Source organism: Myxine glutinosa, chromosome 3 (genome assembly GCF_964187855.1).
Source record: "Myxine glutinosa chromosome 3, kmMyxGlut1.1, whole genome shotgun sequence".
Taxonomy (NCBI): Eukaryota; Metazoa; Chordata; class Myxini; order Myxiniformes; family Myxinidae; genus Myxine; species Myxine glutinosa.
In genome coordinates this window covers 43,754,920-43,776,482 of record NC_136263.1, presented here as the reverse complement: position 1 = coordinate 43,776,482, position 21,563 = coordinate 43,754,920, and the positions used below count along the sequence as shown (strand labels likewise).

Sequence of the window (21,563 nt, the reverse complement as noted above, 5' to 3'; positions counted from 1 at the left end):
GATTACTACATGTTGCCCTGTTCAATGATTACTACATGTTTCCCAGTTCAATGATTACTACATGCTGCCCTGTTCAATGATTACTACATGCTGCCCTGTTCAATGATTACTACATGCTGCCCTGTTCAATGATTACTACATGTTTCCCAGTTCAATGATTACTACATGTTTCCCAGTTCAATGATTACTACATGCTGCCCTGTTCAATGATTACTACATGTTTCCCTGTTCAATGATTACTATATGCTGCCCTGTTCAATGATTACTACATGTTTCCCTGTTCAATGATTACTACATGTTTCCCTGTTCAATGATTACTACATGTTGCCCTGTTCAATGATTACTACATGTTTCCCTGTTCAATGATTACTATATGCTGCCCTGTTCAATGATTACTACATGCTGCCCTGTTCAATGATTACTACATGTTGCCCTGTTCAATGATTACTACATGTTGCCCTGTTCAATGATTACTACATGTTTCCCTGTTCAATGATTACTATATGCTGCCCTGTTCAATGATTACTACATGCTGCCCTGTTCAATGATTACTACATGCTGCCCTGTTCAATGATTACTACATGCTGCCCTGTTCAATGATTACTATATGCTGCCCTGTTCAATGATTACTACATGCTGCCCTGTTCAATGATTACTACATGTTGCCCTGTTCAATGATTACTACATGTTTCCCTGTTCAATGATTACTACATGCTGCCCTGTACAATGATTACGACATGCTGCCCTGTACAATGATTACTACATGCTGCCCTGTTCAATGATTACTACATGCTGCCCTGTACAATGATTACTACATGCTGCCCTGTTCAATGATTACAACCTACATGCTGCCCTGTTCAATGATTACTACATGCTGCCCTGTTCAATGATTACTATATGCTGCCCTGTTCAATGATTACTACATGCTGCCCTGTTCAATGATTACTACATGCTGCCCTGTTCAATGATTACTACATGCTGCCCTGTTCAATGATTACTACATGCTGCCCTGTTCAATGATTACTACATGCTGCCCTGTACAATGATTACTATATGCTGCCCTGTACAATGATTACTACATGCTGCCCTGTTCAATGATTACTACATGCTGCCCTGTTCAATGATTACTACATGCTGCCCTGTTCAATGATTACTACATGCTGCCCTGTTCAATGATTACTACATGCTGCCCTGTTCAATGATTACTACATGTTGCCCTGTTCAATGATTACTACATGTTGCCCTGTTCAATGATTACTACATGTTGCCCTGTTCAATGATTACTACATGCTGCCCAGTTCAATGATTACTACATGCTGCCCTGTATAATGATTACTACATGCTGCCCTGTTCAATGATTACTACATGTTGCCCTGTTCAATGATTACTACATGTTGCCCTGTTCAATGATTACTACATGCTGCCCAGTTCAATGATTACTACATGCTGCCCTGTATAATGATTACTACATGTTGCCCTGTTCAATGATTACTACATGCTGCCCTGTACAATGATTACTACATGTTGCCCTGTTCAATGATTACTACATGTTTCCCAGTTCAATGATTACTACATGCTGCCCTGTACAATGATTACTACATGCTGCCCTGTTCAATGATTACTACATGCTGCCCTGTTCAATGATTACTACATGTTTCCCAGTTCAATGATTACTACATGTTTCCCAGTTCAATGATTACTACATGCTGCCCTGTTCAATGATTACTACATGTTTCCCTGTTCAATGATTACTATATGCTGCCCTGTTCAATGATTACTACATGTTTCCCTGTTCAATGATTACTACATGTTTCCCTGTTCAATGATTACTACATGTTGCCCTGTTCAATGATTACTACATGTTTCCCTGTTCAATGATTACTATATGCTGCCCTGTTCAATGATTACTACATGCTGCCCTGTTCAATGATTACTACATGTTGCCCTGTTCAATGATTACTACATGTTGCCCTGTTCAATGATTACTACATGTTTCCCTGTTCAATGATTACTATATGCTGCCCTGTTCAATGATTACTACATGCTGCCCTGTTCAATGATTACTACATGCTGCCCTGTTCAATGATTACTACATGCTGCCCTGTTCAATGATTACTATATGCTGCCCTGTTCAATGATTACTACATGCTGCCCTGTTCAATGATTACTACATGTTGCCCTGTTCAATGATTACTACATGTTTCCCTGTTCAATGATTACTACATGCTGCCCTGTACAATGATTACTACATGCTGCCCTGTACAATGATTACTACATGCTGCCCTGTTCAATGATTACTACATGCTGCCCTGTACAATGATTACTACATGCTGCCCTGTTCAATGATTACAACCTACATGCTGCCCTGTTCAATGATTACTACATGCTGCCCTGTTCAATGATTACTATATGCTGCCCTGTTCAATGATTACTACATGCTGCCCTGTTCAATGATTACTACATGCTGCCCTGTTCAATGATTACTACATGCTGCCCTGTTCAATGATTACTACATGCTGCCCTGTTCAATGATTACTATATGCTGCCCTGTTCAATGATTACTACATGCTGCCCTGTACAATGATTACTATATGCTGCCCTGTACAATGATTACTACATGCTGCCCTGTTCAATGATTACTACATGCTGCCCTGTTCAATGATTACTACATGCTGCCCTGTTCAATGATTACTACATGCTGCCCTGTTCAATGATTACTACATGTTGCCCTGTTCAATGATTACTACATGTTGCCCTGTTCAATGATTACTACATGCTGCCCAGTTCAATGATTACTACATGCTGCCCTGTATAATGATTACTACATGCTGCCCTGTTCAATAATTACTACATGTTGCCCTGTTCAATGATTACTACATGCTGCCCTGTTCAATGATTACTACATGCTGCCCTGTTCAATGATTACTACATGCTGCCCTGTACAATGATTACTACATGCTGCCCTGTTCAATGATTACTACATGCTGCCCTGTTCAATGATTACTACATGTTTCCCTGTTCAATGATTACTACATGCTGCCCTGTTCAATACTACATGCTGCCCTGTACAATGATTACTACATGTTGCCCTGTTCAATGATTACTACATGCTGCCCTGTTCAATACTACATGCTGCCCTGTACAATGATTACTACATGCTGCCCTGTTCAATGATTACTACATGCTACCCTGTTCAATGATTACTACATGCTGCCCTGTTCAATGATTACTACATGCTGCCCTGTACAATGATTACTACATGCTGCCCTGTTCAATGATTACTACATGCTGCCCTGTTCAATGATTACTACATGCTGCCCTGTACAATGATTACTACATGCTGCCCTGTACAATGATTACTACATGCTGCCCTGTTCAATGATTACTACATGCTGCCCTGTTCAATGATTACTACATGCTGCCCTGTTCAATGATTACTACATGCTGCCCTGTACAATGATTACTACATGCTGCCCTGTTCAATGATTACTACATGCTGCCCTGTACAATGATTACTACATGCTGCCCTGTACAATGATTACTACATGCTGCCCTGTTCAATGATTACTACATGCTGCCCTGTTCAATGATTACTACATGCTGCCCTGTTCAATGATTACTACATGCTGCCCTGTTCAATGATTACTACATGCTGCCCTGTTCAATGATTACTACATGCTGCCCTGTTCAATGATTACTACATGCTGCCCTGTTCAATGATTACTACATGCTGCCCAGTTCAATGAGTACTACACGTTGCCCTGTTCAATGATTACTACATGTTGCCCTCTTCAATGATTACTACATGCTGCCCAGTTCAATGAGTACTACACGTTGCCCTGTACAATGATTACTACATGCTGCCCTGTTCAATGATTACTACATGCTGCCCTGTTCAATGATTACTACATGCTGCCCAGTTCAATGAGTACTACACGTTGCCCTGTACAATGATTACTACACGTTGCCCTGTACAATGATTACTACACGTTGCCCTGTTCAATGATTACTACATGTTTCCCTGTTCAATGATTACTACACGTTGCCCTGTACAATGATTACTACACGTTGCCCTGTACAATGATTACTACACGTTGCCCTGTTCAATGATTACTACATGTTGCCCTGTTCAATGATTACTACATGCTGCCCTGTTCAATGATTACTACATGTTGCCCTGTTCAATGAATACTACATGCTGCCCTGTTCAATGATTACTACACGTTGCCCTGTTCAATGATTACTACATGCTGCCCTGTTCAATGATTACTACATGCTGCCCAGTTCAATGAGTACTACACGTTGCCCTGTACAATGATTACTACATGCTGCCCTGTTCAATGATTACTACATGTTGCCCTCTTCAATGATCACTACATGCTGCCCAGTTCAATGAGTACTACACGTTGCCCTGTTCAATGATTACTACATGCTGCCCTGTTCAATGATTACTACATGTTGCCCTGTTCAATGAGTACTACATGTTGCCCTGTTCAATGAGTACTACATGCTGCCCTGTTCAATGATTACTACATGTTGCCCTGTTCAATGAGTACTACATGTTGCCCTGTTCAATGATTACTACATGTTGCCCTCTTCAATGATTACTACATGCTGCCCTGTTCAATGATTACTACATGCTGCCCTGTTCAATGATTACTACATGCTGCCCTGTTCAATGATTACTATACGCTGCCCTGTTCAATGATTACTACATGCTGCCCTGTTCAATGATTACTATACGCTGCCCTGTTCAATGATTACTATACGCTGCCCTGTTCAATGATTACTACACGCTGCCCTGTTCAATGATTACTACACGCTGCCCTGTTCAATGATTACTACACGCTGCCCTGTTCAATGATTACTACATGCTGCCCTGTTCAATGATTACTATATGCTGCCCTGTTCAATGATTACTATATGCTGCCCTGTTCAATGATTACTACATGCTGCCCTGTTCAATGATTACTACATGCTGCCCTGTTCAATGATTACTACACGCTGCCCTGTTCAATGATTACTATATGCTGCCCTGTTCAATGATTACTATATGCTGCCCTGTTCAATGATTACTACACGCTGCCCTGTTCAATGATTACTATATGCTGCCCTGTTCAATGATTACTATATGCTGCCCTGTTCAATGATTACTACACGCTGCCCTGTTCAATGATTACTATATGCTGCCCTGTTCAATGATTACTACACGCTGCCCTGTTCAATGATTACTACATGCTGCCCTGTTCAATGATTACTACATGCTGCCCTGTTCAATGATTACTACATGCTGCCCTGTTCAATGATTACTACATGCTGCCCTGTTCAATGATCACTACATGCTGCCCTGTTCAATGATTACTACATGCTGCCCTGTTCAATGATTACTACATGCTGCCCTGTTCAATGATTACTACATGCTGCCCTGTTCAATGATTACTACTCCTATTGAGTAGTATAATAGTATAATACTCCTATTGAGCCTACAGGTTTTACCCCTAATACTCCTATTGAGCCGACATAGCCTGGTGTTGGCTTAGCGGTTAGGGTGCCGGCTTGGGATCCTCGGTTCGAATCCCGGTCGATCGCTGAATTAACACCAGGGGGGTTGCCATAATACTCCATAATACGCCTACAGGTTTCAGCCGTAATACTCCTATTGAGTCTACAGGTTTTAGTCCTGCACAGGTGATGATGGGTCGGAGGTTGAAGACATCGATGCCGACGTTGTCGTAGAATCTCCATCCGAAAGAGTGGTTGGCTTTGTGTGGTTAACGATCGGTTAATGATCCACTCCAAAGTGGTTTTAATCGAAGGTCATAATGGGCTACAATGACATCACACCTACTCACCGACCTCCCACCCCCCCCCCCCCCCCCCCCCGCTCTCACCATTTCTCCATCTGCTCACCGACCTCCCACCCCCAGCCCCCGCTCTCACCGACCTCCCGCATCCTCCCACTTCCTCACTGCTTACCCCCTCCCCTCACTCACCATCTCCTCACTCCTTACCTCCTCCCCTCACTCCTTACCCCCTCCCCTCCCTCACCATCTCCTCACTCCTTACCCCCTCCCCTCACTCCTTACCCCCTCCCCTCACTCCTCACTCCTTACCCCCTCCCCTCACTCCTCACTCCTTACCCCCTCCCCTCACTCCTTACCCCCTCCCCTCCTCGGTGCCATGGCATGGTACCAACATTGTTAAATGTTCGATGATAAAGGTACCATACGTCATTGTACCTGCTTTAACAATTGTAACAAAACCATTATTATCCCAGGAGTGTAATTACCGTTTCTAAAACATTTCATTTAAAGTTATTTACATTTATCTGCACGAGAGGGTGATTGATTGATTGTGTCCAATTGATTGATTGTTTGTTTTTAATCTGAGATTAGAAACTTCGATCAACAGACAAATAAACATTCACAGAGAGTTTATTCAAAGTTCAACTCCATGTGTGTCCATGTTTGTCCATGTGTATCCATGTGTGTCCATGTGTGTCCATGTGTGTTCATGTGTTCATGTGTGTGTGTGTGTGTGTGTGTGTGTTCATGTGTGTTCATGTGTGTTCATGTCTGTGCATGTTTTTGCATGTTTGTCCAATTGGGTCCATGTTTGTGCATGTGTGTCCATGTTTTTCCCAGTGGATCCATGTGTGTCCAGGTTTGTCCAAAAGAGAGTCCAAGTGTGTCCATGTTTGCCCAAATGTGTCATCTTCTGAGTGTAACTACACAGTCCCCTCTGCTGTACATCACCTGTACTCATGCTAGGTGTAGTGAATAGGTTCTCAACAACATGCAGGTAAAGGTTGTAAAAGTAGTGTAAATTATGTTTTTTTTTAAATGGTTGATATTGTACAATATGCGTAGTGAATATTATGTTGTACCACAGTATTGATCATGGTACATTATACAAACCAATCACACAGTGAAGAGAAACGAGAGTGAACACGAGGTGTAAGGAATGAATGAATGAATGATGAGTTCCCACCTGCTGTTCCTTCGTCTGCCATTACATTCCCTGCAGCATCTGCAATGAGCTTGGGTTTTGGATACAGCTCTCCTTTAATATCCAATAATTTCTGCAATGGTGGAACGTAATGCTCCACATCGAACCTACAGGAAGAGTAAATCAGTGTTAATGAACACACGAAACTTACGAAAGTTATAAAGGGATTTGGATGAGAATCAAATAAACCGGATAAACCTAAACAACGGGATAAACTGGACCAACGGGATAAACCTAAACAACGGGATAAACTGGACCAACGGGATAAACTGGAACAACGGAATAAACTGGAACAACGGAATAAACTGGAACAACGGGATAATCTGGAACAACGGAATCAACTGGAACAACGGGATAAACTGGACCAACAGGGTAAACTGGAACAACGGGATAAACTGGACCAACGGGTTAAACTGGAACAACGGATTAACTGGACCAACGGGGTAAACTGGACCAACGGGATAAACTGGAACAACTGGATAAACTGGAACAACGGCATAATCTGGAACAACGGGATAAACTGGACCAACGGGATAAACTGGAACAACGGATTAACTGGACCAACGGCATAATCTGGAACAACGGGATAAACTAGACCAACGGGCTAAACTGGAACAACGGTTTAACTGGACCAACGGGGTAAACTGGACCAACGGGGTAAACTGGACCAACGGTATAAACTGGACCAACGGGATAAACTGGAACAACGGGATAAACTGGACCAACGGAATAAACTGGAACAACGGGATAAACTGGACCAACAGGGTAAACTGGAACAACGGGATAAACTGGACCAACGGGATAAACTGGAACAACGGGATAAACTGGAACAACGGGATAAACTGGAACAACGGGATAAACTGGAACAACGGGATAAACTGGAACAACGATATTAACTGGAACAACGATATTAACTGGAACAACGATATTAACTGGACCAACGGCATGAACTGGAAAAACTGGATAAACTGGAACGGCATAATCTGGAAAAACTGGATAAACTGGAACAACGGTATAAACTGGACCAACGGGATAAACTGGACCAAAAGGGTAAACTGGAACAACGGCATAAACTGGACCAACGGCATAAACTGGACCAACAGGGTAAACTGGAACAACGAGATAAACTGGACCAACGGGATAAACTGGAACAACGGGATAAACTGGAACAATGGGATAAACTGGAACAATGGGATAAACTGGAACAACGGAATAAACTGGAACAACGGGATAAACTGGACCAACGGGATAAACTGGACCAACAGGATAAACTGGACCAACAGGATAAACTGGAACAACGGGATAAACTGGACCAACAGGATAAACTGGAACAACAGGATAAACTGGACCAACAGGATAAACTGGACCAACAGGATAAACTGGACCAACAGGATAAACTGGACCAACAGGATAAACTGGAACAACGGGATAAACTGGAACAACGGGATAATCTCCACATTGTAGCGGTTACTGGAAGCATGACACAATTACCGTGCACTGGCCGATGACGCCACCGGCAAGCGCCAAGCGGTCACGTTTCCGGACTCGCCCGGGCCCGGGCGTGTCCAGACTTGTCTTTCTCGGGCGAATACTTGCCTTGCATACCACGCCCCGTCGAGAAGCGTGACTTACCTATTTTGCATACCACGCCCCGCCTAAGAGGCGTGGCTTTTGTGTGTTCAGTTTGCGATATAAATTGCCGCCCGTTCGAGGGGAGGGTTCAGAGTGCTTTTGAGTTCTTTGGTTTTGAGCTAAATAAATAGCTCGGTGAAACTTCGTTCCTGTGTCGTCCATTTTGTCTGGCTTTATCGTGCGAGCACAGCTCCCACAATTGGTGACCCCTTTTTAAGAACACGGCGATGGAGTCAGCTGCAGCTTTGAAGCTCCCGGGCTTCTGGGAGTCGCACGCGGCCGTTTGGTTTGCTCAAGCGGCTTCTCTTCGCCCTGCGGAAAATTACGGAGGACACGACGCGCTACCATCATGTGGTCTCTGCGCTCACCGCCTCACCCGCTGCCCGGGTTCTGAGCTTCCTCCAGCACCCGCCGAACGCCAACAAATACGGCGCGCTCAAAGGCCTACTCCTCGGTGCGTTTGGACTCACGGAGACCGAACGCGCACGACAACTACGACACCTCCCGGAGCTGGGCGAGGCCCGTCCATCCGAAAGCATGGACCACATGCTTGCTCTTCTCGGTGACCACAGCCCGGACTTCCTCTTCCGCGAGCTGTTCCTCCAGCGGCTACCCGGGAGGTATGGTTAGCTTTGGCTAATTCGCCCATCACGGACCCCCGCGCCCTGGCGAAGGAGGCCGATAAATTGTTCTCAGCCAGGCGACATGTCGGAGCGGCCGCCTGGGACCCTGGGCCGACCGAGGCAACGCCGGCGCCACGACCGGCGCCTCCACTGGCCGAGTCCGCGCCACTGACGGCAACGGCCGCCGCGACGCCCCGTCGACCGAACCCGACGCGACCGCTGGAGCCTCCACCAGAGCGGACCATGTGCTATTACCACGCCAGGTTCAGGCAGAAAGCCAGAAAGTGCCGCCCACCGCACACTTTCGGCAGATCGGGAAACGACCAGGCCGGCGCTCGCTGCCTGCCATGAGCGTCGGCCATTCAGGCAGCCTTCTGTTTATCACGGACATGGAGTCCGGGCGGCGTTTTTTCTGCGACACCGGCGCTCAGCTGAGCGTGATATCCGCCTCGGTGCAGGACAAACAGGCCGCCCTATGTGGCCCCGCCTTGGTCGCCACAAACGGTTCCTCCATCCGCACCTACGGTTTGCGCAGCGTCGCATTCTGCTTCGGGGGCCAGCGCTTCAGGTGGGACTTCATCACGGTGAACGTGCCCATGGGCTTGCTGGGTGCAGATTTTCTTTGTGCGCATGGGCTTTTGGTCGACGTCAAACGGCGTTGGCTCATCAACGCGGAGACCTTCAGCTCGCTCGCTTGCTCATTGAGCGGCTCCGCTCCGACCAAGCTAGCCTGCGCGCTCCCGGCCGTGGATGAGTTCACCCGCCTACTCGCCGAGTTTCCCGCCCTCACGCAGCCGACGTTTTCGGCCGTCGCCGTCAAGCACGGCGTCGAACACCACATCCCGACCACAGGTCCACCGGTCTACGCCAGGGCCCGCCGCCTCGACCCGGCCAAACTCGCCGTGGTGAAGGCGGAATTCGACGCACTGGAGCGATTGGGCATTGTGCGACGCTCGAATAGCGCGTGGGCCTCGCCCCTGCAGGCCTGCACATCGTGCCCAAACCGGGTGGCGGATGGCGACCATGCGGCGATTACCGCCGCCTCAACGACGCCACCACCCCCGACCGGTACCCGATACCACACATACAGGACTTTTCCGCCCATTTGGCGGGGCGGGTGATCTTCTCCAAGGTCGACCTTATTCGGGCCTACCACCAGGTACCTGTCCGGCCGGCCGACGTTCCGAAGACGGCTGTAATTACACCTTTTGGGCTCTTCGAGTTCCTTCGCATGCCGTTCGGCCTTAAGAACACGGCCCAGGCCTTCCAGCGGCTGATGGACAGTGTGCTGCGCAATCTCACCTTTCTGTTCGTCTACCTGGATGACATTCTCATCGCCAGCACTTCCCGGGCGGAGCACCTCGTCCACCTGCGCACGCTTTTCGAGCGCCTCGGCCAGCACGGCCTCATCATCAACCCGGCGAAATGCCAGTTTGGCGTAACGGCCGTGGACTTCCTGGGGCACCGCATCACGAAGCGCGGGGCCGTCCCGCTGCCTACCAAGGTGGAGGCAGTCACAAGTTTCCCGAGCCCCCGCTCCATCAAGGCCCTACAGGAATTTTTGGGGATGGTAAATTTCTACCACCGGTTCCTGCCTCGCGCCGCCTAACACATGCACCCCCTGTACGAAGCCCTCCGGGGCAAGCCGGCCAAGCACGACGTCGCCTGGACCACAGAGATGGACGCGGCATTCACGGGCACTAAGCTGGCCCTCGCCAATGCGACCATGCTGGCGCACCCAGTGCTCGACGCACCCATCGCCCTCACCACGGACGCTTCCGACTACGCGGTGGGCGCCGTGCATGAACAGTGGGTGAACGGGGCTTGGCAACCGCTGGCCTTCTTCAGCCGGCAGCTTCGCCCTAACGAGCGCAAGTATAGCGCTTTCGACCACGAGCTCCTCGGCCTTTACCTGGCTGTTCGACATTTCCGCCATCGTTTGGAGGGCCGCCCGTTCACGGCGTTTGTGGACCACAAACCCCTGGTCTTCGTGATGGCCAAGGTTACGGAGCCGTGGTCAGCCCGCCAGCAGCACCACCTCTCCGCCTTGTCCGAATTTACGACGGACATCCGGCACATCGCGGGCAAGGACAACGCTGTGGCCGATTGCCTCTCCCGGTCCGGCGCGAACGCCGTCCACCTGGGTGTGGACTTCGCCCGCATGGCGGCCGACCAGACCGCCGACCCCGCGGTGCAAGCCCTCCGGACAGCGGACACAGGCCTGCGGTTGGCCGACGTCCCCTTCGAGGACACAGGCACAGTTCTCCTGTGTAACGTTTCCCTGGGCCAACCTCGCCCCATCGTGCCTACCGGATGGCAGCGGCACATTTTTGACGCCCTCCACGGCCTGTCCCACCCGGGCCGGAAAGCATCACAGAAGCTCGTGGCAGCAAAGTTCGTCTGGCATGGGCTCCGTTAGGACGTCCGCGACTGGGCCAATGCCTGTGTCGCCTGCCAGCGCGCGAAGGTCCACCGGCACACCCAGGCCCCGTTGGCACCATTCGACGTGCCCGCGCGGCGCTTCGACCATGTCAATGTGGACCTGGTGGGACCCCTTCCCCCCTCGCGGGGCTTCACCCACCTCCTCACGATGGTGGACAGGACCACCAGGTGGCCGGAGGCCATCCCGCTGGCATCAACAACATCCGCCGACGTGGCGCAGGCCTTCGTTGGCACTTGGATCGCCCGTTTCGGCGCCCCCTCGGACATCTCCTCCGACAGAGGCCCGCAATTCGCCTCCGAGCTTTGGGGCGCAGTCGCCCAGGCCTTGGGGGTCAAGCTGCACCGCACCACGGCCTACCACCCCCAAGCCAACGGCTTGTGCGAGCGGTTCCACCGCTCGATGAAGGCCGCTCTCAGAGCCAGCCACCAGGACGACGGTTGGGCCGACAGGCTCCCGTGGGTCCTATTGGGCCTCCGAACGGCCCCTAAAGAGGACCTCCAGGCTTCCACCGCCGAGCTGGTCTACGGCCAGCCACTGCGCATGCCGGGCGAATTCATCCCTGACGCCACCGGCCCCTGGTCGGCGGCTCGCCAACGCTCGGACCTCCAGGAGGCCGCCAGGAGATTTGCCCCCGTGCCCACGTCCCACCATGGCTGCCCCCAACCCCACGTCCCCACAGCACTTCACACTGCGGAGTACGTTTTTATCCGGCACGACGCACACCGGGGACCGCTCCGGCCGCCGTACGATGGACCTTTCCGGGTCCTGAAGAGGGACGACAAGTCATTCATCGTCGACATCGGCGGCAAGCTGGACCGCATCTCTGTGGACCGCCTCAAGCCGGCCCATTTGGACCTCGACAAACCTCCACGGTTGGCCCTTCCTCCACGACGGGGCCGTCCACCGTCAACCAAGCCCCCCGCCCGACCATCCACCGCCACGCCACCTACCACCCCCACACGGATCGCCAGGGGTCGTTTCGGCCGGGTCATCAGGACCCCCCTCAAACTAACTCTCCCGGTGCAGGTTAATTCTGGGGGGGGCGCATGTAGCGGTTACCAGAAGCATGACAATTACCGTGCACCGGCCGATGACGCAACCGGCGAGCGGTCACGTGTCCGGACTCGCCCGGGCGTGTCCAGACTTGTCTTTCTCGGGCGAACACTTGCCTTGCATACCACGCCCCGTCGAGAGGCGTGACTTACCTATTTTGCATACCACGCCCCGCCTGAGAGGCGTGGCTTTTGTGTGTTCAGTTTGCGATATAAATTGCCGCCCGTTCGAGGGGCGGGTTCAGAGTGCTTTTGAGTTCTTTGGTTTTGAGCTAAATAAATAGCTCGGTGAAACTTCGTTCCTGTGTCGTCCATTTTGTCTGGCTTTATCGTGCGAGCACAGCTCCCACAACATCTACAATCATCAGAGGATTAATTAGAGATTCACTAAATTCACTTTTTAAAACTTTTAAATTCCCAATCTTTTTACATCTTCTTTTTGTGTAATTGTTTGTGTAATTTTATATTTTTACTTTTCTTTGTAAAACGTTTTGAGATTCAATTTAAAATGAAAAAATATAATAAATAAATGGAATGAACTATCACAGGTACCACATTGATATGACCAACATCAGGATATTGAATATTTAGGGCCGAATTTACGAAAGGTGTTGGTGAGAGTCTTGCTAACACGTCTAACCCTTAAACACCGACAAAAACATCTTTGCACACGCACAACTAATTACCCATTTAAATAGCAATTTATGAAGGGAGATTAACATCCATTTAGTTGTGCGTGTGTAAACAGCCGATTAACCCGTGAAACCCCCGATCATATCTCCAACATCCAATTGAAAACATGCACCTGCATGAAAACAAAACCACCAACGGACAATTGTTGGAGGGGAATCAGCACGTTGCTCCTCATCGTAGGTTGATCAAGGTTAACTTGCATTTTTTTTTCCGCTTCCGGTCCCGTCTGGAGACGACGCTGGCGTTACTTGTTCGCCGCTCCTCCGATTGGGTCATTATACTATCTCTTCTCCTTCTCCTTCCTTTTGCTTTGATTATTCACCTATTGATTTTTGTCTTTTTGCACTTGTTTTATGTACTCTGTCAAAGCGCCTTTGGGCTTCTTGAAAAGCGCTATATAAAATAAATGTATTATTATTATTATTAGATTCAGCAGCCAATGAAATTATTCATTCCATTGAGAGATCCATCCATCCCTCCTTCGAGATTACCCATCCTTCCTTCCCCTCATCCATCCATCCCTCTGCTCATCCATCCATCCCCCACTCATCCATCCATCCCCCCCACTCATCCATCCATCCCTCCACTCATCAATCCTCCCACTCATCCATCCATCCCTCCACACATCCATTCATCCCTCCACTCATCCATCCTCCCACTCATCCATCCATCCTTCCACTCATCCATCCATCCCTCCACTCATCTATCCTCCCACTCATCCATCCATCCCTCCACTCATCCATCCTCCCACTCATCCATCCATCCCTCCACACATCCATCCCTCCACACATCCATCCATCCCTCCACTCATACATTCATCCCTCCACTCATCCAGCTTCCCACACATCCATCCATTCTTCCCATTCATCCATCCCTCCTTAAAGATTACCCATCATTCCTTCCCCTCATCAATCCATCCCTCCACACATCCATCCCTCCTTCCACTCATCCATCCCTCCATCGACTCTTCCATCCCTTGTTCCAATCATTCATCCTTCCTTCCCCTCATCCATCTATCCCTCCACTCATCCATCCATCCCTCCAATCATCCATCCATCCCTCCTCATCCATCCATCCCTCCACTCATCCATCCTCCCACTCATCCATCCATCCCTCCTTCCACTCATCCAACCCTCCATCGACTCTTCCATCCCTTCTTCCAATCATTAATCCTTCCTTCCACTCATCCATCCTCCCACTCATCCATCCATCCTTCCACTCATCCATCCTCCCACTCATCCATCCATCCTTCCACTCATCCATCCATCCCTCCACTCATCCATCCACCCCTTCCCTCACCTGAACAATGATGTAAGTGGTTCAGATCCATCTAATTTTGCTCCCTTATGGATGGTTTAAGGTTCAAGGCATGGAATGATTCAAAGTACCATGGGGAGTGAATAAGATCTTAAAAGTCTATAAAATGTTTGGGTTTGAGGATTAAAATAACTTTGTGGATTTGATTAATTACAATCGTGTGGAGAAACTAGGCCATAACCCGCCGAGTGGATGGTTCCTTCAAGCTCGATGCACCTGTCGAGCCTCTACCTGAAATTTAGGTTTTTCTAAGCCACAGGTTATGCTCAGCATGAAAAAGTAGTTTCACATTCGAGATTTCATTTCAGATGCACAATTATCGGCGTCTACCTTCGGCACTCTTTGAAGATCATGCTCGTTTTTGAGCACCATTCTCCGGTGCGCACAACCAATCAGAAGCCTTCAAATCATCCATGGATTATTACCTGAGGATGCTTGTTGGAGGATGGTGACCTCCATGGGAGGCGTGTGTCAGGTGAAATGCCAGGAGACATGATGATGTTTTATCCATTTATGTACCAAACACACCGGTCATTTGGTGCCGTTCAAATAGAATAGTTGGGCACGAGTGAAGAGTTTGATTTGAAGTGTTCCAGACGAGAAGGCGAAGGAATCATCGACAACATTGAGAAACTTCAAGGAAAGGGAAGGAAAATAGCCCGAAGAAGCCAAACTAAAAAGTGGTTGTTTATGTTTGTCATCGCTCTCCCCGTTGATCAATGCAACTTCTGTAGTGGACACTTGGTAGGTAGCAGGGTGTCTACATGTATGTATAAACATCAGATACACACGTCTACATGTATGTATAAACATCAGATACACACGTCTACATCTATCTATCTATAATTCCAGTAATCTCTGTTTGTACGTTTGTCTGTGACCGCTGTTTCTCGACAACCACGGGTCCGATATACTTTAAACTTGCCAGGTATATTGCTGGGGACCCGAGGATGTGCCTTTTCAAGGTTTTAAATTAATCGGAGAAGTACTTACCGAGCTATGTCCAAAAAACGCTTCAACCAATCAGAGAGCAGCGAGCTATCACGTGTGCCGAACGTGGCGATCAGACTCTGCCTCGGACGGCACATTTGACAGCGTATTCATTTATTTCACGTTGGAAAACTATGTTGCCGTTAAACTATGTTTTAAAACGAATTCAAACTGCGATTAAATTAAAACGATTCATCGTAACTGCGATTTGCGAACTTCCGGACAGTGAAGACTTCACTTCCGGCAGCCAATCACAGAACGCTTTGTTGCGTAGGCGTGGCCGATGTGAGACGAGCGGAGCTGAGCGCGTTACGAGCTGACCGCCATTACGGTACGTAATTCGATTTCTTATGCGCATTATTTCTCCCAATTCAGTCAGAGCGAAGGGCGGAAGCGAAGAGCGTTGTTTTTTTTGTTTACGGGCGTACGGGCGGGGTAGAGCGTACGGGTAGCGTTTTTTTTTTTTTTTTGGCAAGGAACGGGCACCCACGTACGGGCAATGCCCTAGTGTATGTATAAATATAAGATACACACGTCTACATGTATGTATAAACATAAGATACACACAAGTCTATTGTGCATACCTACTGTTTATTCATTACCTACTGTTTATTCATTACCTACTGTTTATTCATTACCTACTGTTTATTCATTACCTACTGTTTATTCATTACCTACTGTTTATTCATTACCTACTGTTTATTCATTATAGATAGATAATAATAATAATTCATTTATTTTGTATAGCGCTTTTCCAGAAGCCCAAAGGCGCTTTGACAGAGTGCAAAACATAATGCATAACAAAACATGAAAACAACAATTGCAAAAAGACAAGAATCAATAGGGAAATATTTAAAGCAAAAGGAGGGAGAAGGAGAAGAGATAGTCAGGGGTTAAATGCTGTGGGTTGAATGTTGAATGCAGTGTTGAACAGGTGGGTCTTTAGTGATGTTTTGAATGTGGTGAGTGAGGAGGAGTCTCTGATGGTGTGAGGTAGTGAGTTCCAGAGGGTGGGAGCAGCGATGGAGAAGGCCCTGTCCCCCCAGGATCTGAATTTGGTCTGGATGGGGGGGTGGGTCAGGAGGTTGGTACCAGCAGAGCGGAGGTTGCGGGTGGGAGTGTGTCTGGAGAGGAGGTCAGCCAGGTAGGATGGGGCCAGGTTATGGAGGGCTTTGTATGTCAAGAGGAGGATTTTGTACTGGATTCTCTGGGGGATGGGGAGCCAGTGAAGCTTGTAAAGAAGGGGGTGATGTGGTCACGGTTCCGGGAATGGGTGAGTAGACGGGCAGCGGAGTTCTGGATGTATTGGAGTTTATTGGTGATTTTTTAGGGTGAACCATAGAGGAGGCCATTGCAGTAGTCCAGACGGGAGGTGATGAAGGCGTGGATGAGGGTTTCTGCAGCCGTGGAGGAGAGGGATGAGCGGAGACGGGCGATGTTTTTCAGGTGAAAGAAGGCTGACTTTGTGATCTGTTTAGTGTATTTGTCGAAGGAGAGGGTTTGGTCAAAGATGACGCCAAGATTCCGGATGTGAGGGGAGGTGGATACTGGGATACCGTCGATGTTGAGGGCAAAGTTATGGGTGGATTTTGTGAGCGTTTTTGGGCCAATGATGATTATTTCAGATTTATCACAGTTAAGCTTGAGGCAATTGATTTGAAGCCAGGATTTTATTTCAGTGATGCAGTTTGTCAGGATAGAGTGGGTGTCAGTGGAGACGGACTTGGTGGAGTTGAAAAGCTGGATGTCATCGGCGAAGCAGTGGAATTGGAGACCATGACGGCGGATTAAGTGACCGAGAGGGGACAGGTAAAGGATGAAGAGGAGGGGGCCAAGAACTGAACCTTGGGGGACACCTTGGGGGAGGGGAGCAGTGGGGGATTTGCAGTTATTGATGGAGATGAACTGGCGTCTGTCAGAGAGGTATGATTTAATCCAACAGAGGGCAGTGCCGGTAACGTTAAAGGAGGTTTCAAGTCGGGTGAGGAGGATGGTGTGATCGATGGTGTCAAAGGCAGCGCGGAGGTCGAGGAGGACGAGAATGTTGAGGTTGCCAGCATCAGAGGAGAGAAGGTCGTTGGTGATTTTGAGGAGAGCAGTTTCAGTACTGTGGTTGGAGCGGAATCCGGATTGGAATGTTTCATACAGGTTATTGGCAGAGAGGTGATGTTTGAGTTGAGTGGCTACAGCACGTTCCAAAACTTTTGACAGAAAGGGTAGGTTGGAGATGGGTCTGAAGTTGTTTAGGGTGTCAGGGTTTAGACCAGGTTTTTTTAGAATGGGGGTAACAGCAGCAATTTTGAGGGAAGGTGGGACGATGCCTGTAGACAGGGAGGAGTTTATTGTTGCAATGATAAGTGGAGAGAGAGCAGGGAGGGAGGCCTTGACAAAGCTGGAGGGGATGGGGTCAAGAGTGCAGGTGGCAGTTTTCATTCCTATGAGGAGTTCAGAGAGGTCAGTAGGGGAGATTGGGGAGAACCGAGACAGGAGATGGCAGGACAAGGGGGGGCAGGTGGTTGGAGGGGGAGCGGGTGCGGCGGTGGTCAAGCTGTTGTAGATGTTGTCAATTTTGCGTTGGAAGAAAGAGAGGAAGGAGATGCAGTTGTCTGCTGTGAATGACTGGGTGGTGGTGTTCAGGGGGCGGAGGAGTTTGTTTATTGTCGAGAAAAGTGCTTTTGGGTTTCCGGAGCCAGAGTGGATAATTTGAGAGTAGTCGGCGGAGCGGGCGCGGGAGAGGGCATCTTTATAGTGTTGTAGGTGGTCCTTGTAGGCCTGGGAGTGAACTGTGAGACCTGTTTTATTGCGGAGTCTTTCAAGTTGGTGAGCACGAGTTTTCATCAGGCGGAGTTCAGGGGTAAACCAGGGAGCAGAATGGGTGAAAGAAACTGTTTTGGTTTTTACAGGCGCAAGCTGGTCAAGGCAGGAGGAGAGAGTGTGGTTGTAATAGTCAGTGAGGTCGGAAGGGGTGTGGAGGTCAACGAAGGGAGAAGTGGACATTTTTTCAGAGAGGGTGGATGAGAATTAGGTAGGTGAAAGAGCGTTTAGCTTACGGAAGTTGATAGTGCGATAATGTCTTGGTGTTGGGGTGGGGATGTTCATGGTCATCGTGATAGCTAAGTGATCAGAGAGGGTGAGGTCGGAGCCAGAGAGATGGTGCAAAATTAGTCCAGTAGAGCAGACAAGGTCCAAAATGTGACCACGGATATGGGTAGGAAAGTTGACATGTTGAGTGAGGTTAAAGCAGGTGAGTAAATCAGTGAAGTCAGTGGTTATTGTGGAGTCAGTGGAGTCCATGTGGATATTGAAATCACCAAGGAAGAGGATTGAGGGGGAGAGGGAACATACCTGGGTCAGAAAGTAGGAGAAGTCAGACAGGAATGATGGGTGTGGTTTGGGAGGGCGGTAGACGACAGCCATGAATGACTGCGTGCGACCAGAGAGTTTAAAAGCCAGGTGTTCAAATGATGAGGATGAGGCGATGGGGATGAGGCTGGTCCTGATGTCTTGACGGTGGATAACGGCAATTCCACCACCTCGGCCCTCCGAGCGTGGTTTGTTGACGTAGGAATATCCATTGGGTGTGGTGAGGTTGAGTGTGTAGTAGTCCAGAGGTTGTTGCCAGGTTTCGGTGAGACAGAGAAAGTCCAGTTTGTTATCCAGGATGTATTCGTTCAGGATGAGGCATTTGTTGTTGAGGGACCGGGCGTTGAACAGGGTGAGCTTGATGTTGTTTTGAACAGCAGGGATGAATTCAGGTGATTTAGCCAGGGTTCGTAGGCAGGAGGTGCGATTGTGTGCATTGCTGTGACCAGGTGCGCTGGGACGAAGAGTGAGAGTGCGCTGAGCCGACCAGAGGACAGGGATGGAGTGACCTGATTGCAAATATACAAACTTACGACCGGAGCCACGGTGAATGTACCTGGGTCGTCGGAGGAATCCATTTGATTTGATGGCAGAGATGCATGATGGGGTGGAGCGGGTATTGAGCAGAAGGAGCCTTGCGGCGGAGTACCGCAGAGCCATGCCAGGCAGGAGCGGAGAGACGAGACGGGGCCAAGGTTGAGGAGGTGAAACAATGGTCCCAACGCACGGGAGCGGGCCCGAGGAAACGAAGGAGCCAGGTAGGTGAAGCCAGGAGCAGAGCCGGGACCAAGCAGAGGGCAGGCAGGAGCAAAGAGACGATCACGAGGCCAAGGTTGATCACGGCAAAGCGGCAAATGCAGCGGCAATCGACCGTCGCCGCTACAAATCAAGATCACGGTGGGAAACCGCCACCAAACCGCTGCGATGGTCACAACCCACGAGAGCGTGCCCGAGGAAACAGCGAGCAGGCGAAGGAGCCGGGCAGGCAAAGCAGGGAGCAGAGCCGGGGCTATGCAGAGGGCAGACTCAATGGCCAAAAAATCCGCACGACCACCAAAGAAAAGCAAGCAACTGACAGTGGCCCGGTCGAAGAAGCGGCGAGCATGTGACGCCTGCGTCCTCTTCATACCGGACCGGAAGCGGAAGTCCCTACTGGAGGACGTGATGACGTTTGGTGTGGTTCACAGGTCCCGTGTCCCTGCGTGGGAAAACACGCGTTGGCACGAAGTCGTGTCCACAGCCAGCCGCCGGTGTGAGGCAAACAGGCAAGAGCTCCTCCCTTTGTCCTTCTCGTTCGGCTGCACCGAGCTCTGCCCATCTCTTGGGCACATCCAGCACAAAGAGCAGCATGATCACGTCCTCCTTCGTCGGCCATTACCTACTGTTTATTCATTACCTACTGTTTATTCATTACCTACTGTTTATTCATTACCTACTGTTTATTCATTACCTACTGTTTATTCAATACCTACTGTTTATTCCGTGGGACTAATGGAGTTTCACAATAAAAAGTTACAATGGAGCATCTGAAACAGTTCCCACAACAATGTAGTTACCGGGTTGGCGTTTGGAATCCGTTTTGTGTGACCTGACAATGATTCAGGTGAATTCCCACACGGATCACATGATTGTGGAGAAATCTTTGAAAACAAAAAGTAGATCCGTGTTGAATGGAGAGAAGGTAGGCCTGTGTATCAGGCTCCTGCCAGTAGGTAGATAGGTAGGTAGACCATAGCTTGGGAATTCAAACAGAAGAAACTATGGCAGTAAAAAAGATCCTGGTTCCTGGTACCAAGCGAGGATTACTTGCAGGTGTTTTTATGCCTCCGCCGATGAAGTCGCCAGAGGCATTATATTTTTGGGTTATCCATCCGTTCGTCTATCCATGTGTCCGTCTGTCCGTCTGTGCGTCCGTCTGTCCGTCTGTGCGTCCGTCTGTCCATCTGTGCGTCTGTGCGTCCGTCTGTCCGTCTGTGCGTCCGTCTGTCCGTCTGTGCGTCCGTCTGTCCGTCTGTGCGTCCGTTTGTCCGTGATAGGATTTGCGCGATAACTTAAGAACGGCTGAAGGGAACTAAGTCAAACTTGGTACAAGTATATAAAGATCAACTGGTTGGAAAGATCAACTGATTTGATTCCGGGGTCAAGAGGTTAAGGGTCAGAAGTCATGTCAGGTAAAAATTCTGTTACCACACTAACTTGTGAACCAGTGAGGGGATTTTGACCAAACATGATACAAGTATATATTATGATGCAACGACAAACCGATTCGATTTTGGCATCAATAGGTCAAAGGTCAAAGGTCACGTCAGGTAAAAATGTGATACTTGAGAACTGCTGAAGGGATCTAAATCAAACTTGGTGCAAGTATGTATAATGAGGTCATCATGTGGGCGGAGGCATATCGGTCGAAGTCAAAGAGTGCCGTCCATTCTACTTCTAACA

General features: G+C 48.9%; 1 protein-coding gene across 1 annotated transcript in view; it reads right to left on the bottom strand.

The window, feature by feature from the left end:
* Positions 1-21,563, bottom strand: part of LOC137423628 (uncharacterized) — a 224,047-nt gene that overhangs the window by 176,545 nt on the left and 25,939 nt on the right. Inside the window, exon 3 of the mRNA XM_078773965.1 lies at positions 6,991-7,115. Coding sequence (XP_078630091.1) covers positions 6,991-7,115 — 125 coding nt within the window. The remainder of the gene's footprint in view (positions 1-6,990; positions 7,116-21,563) is intronic.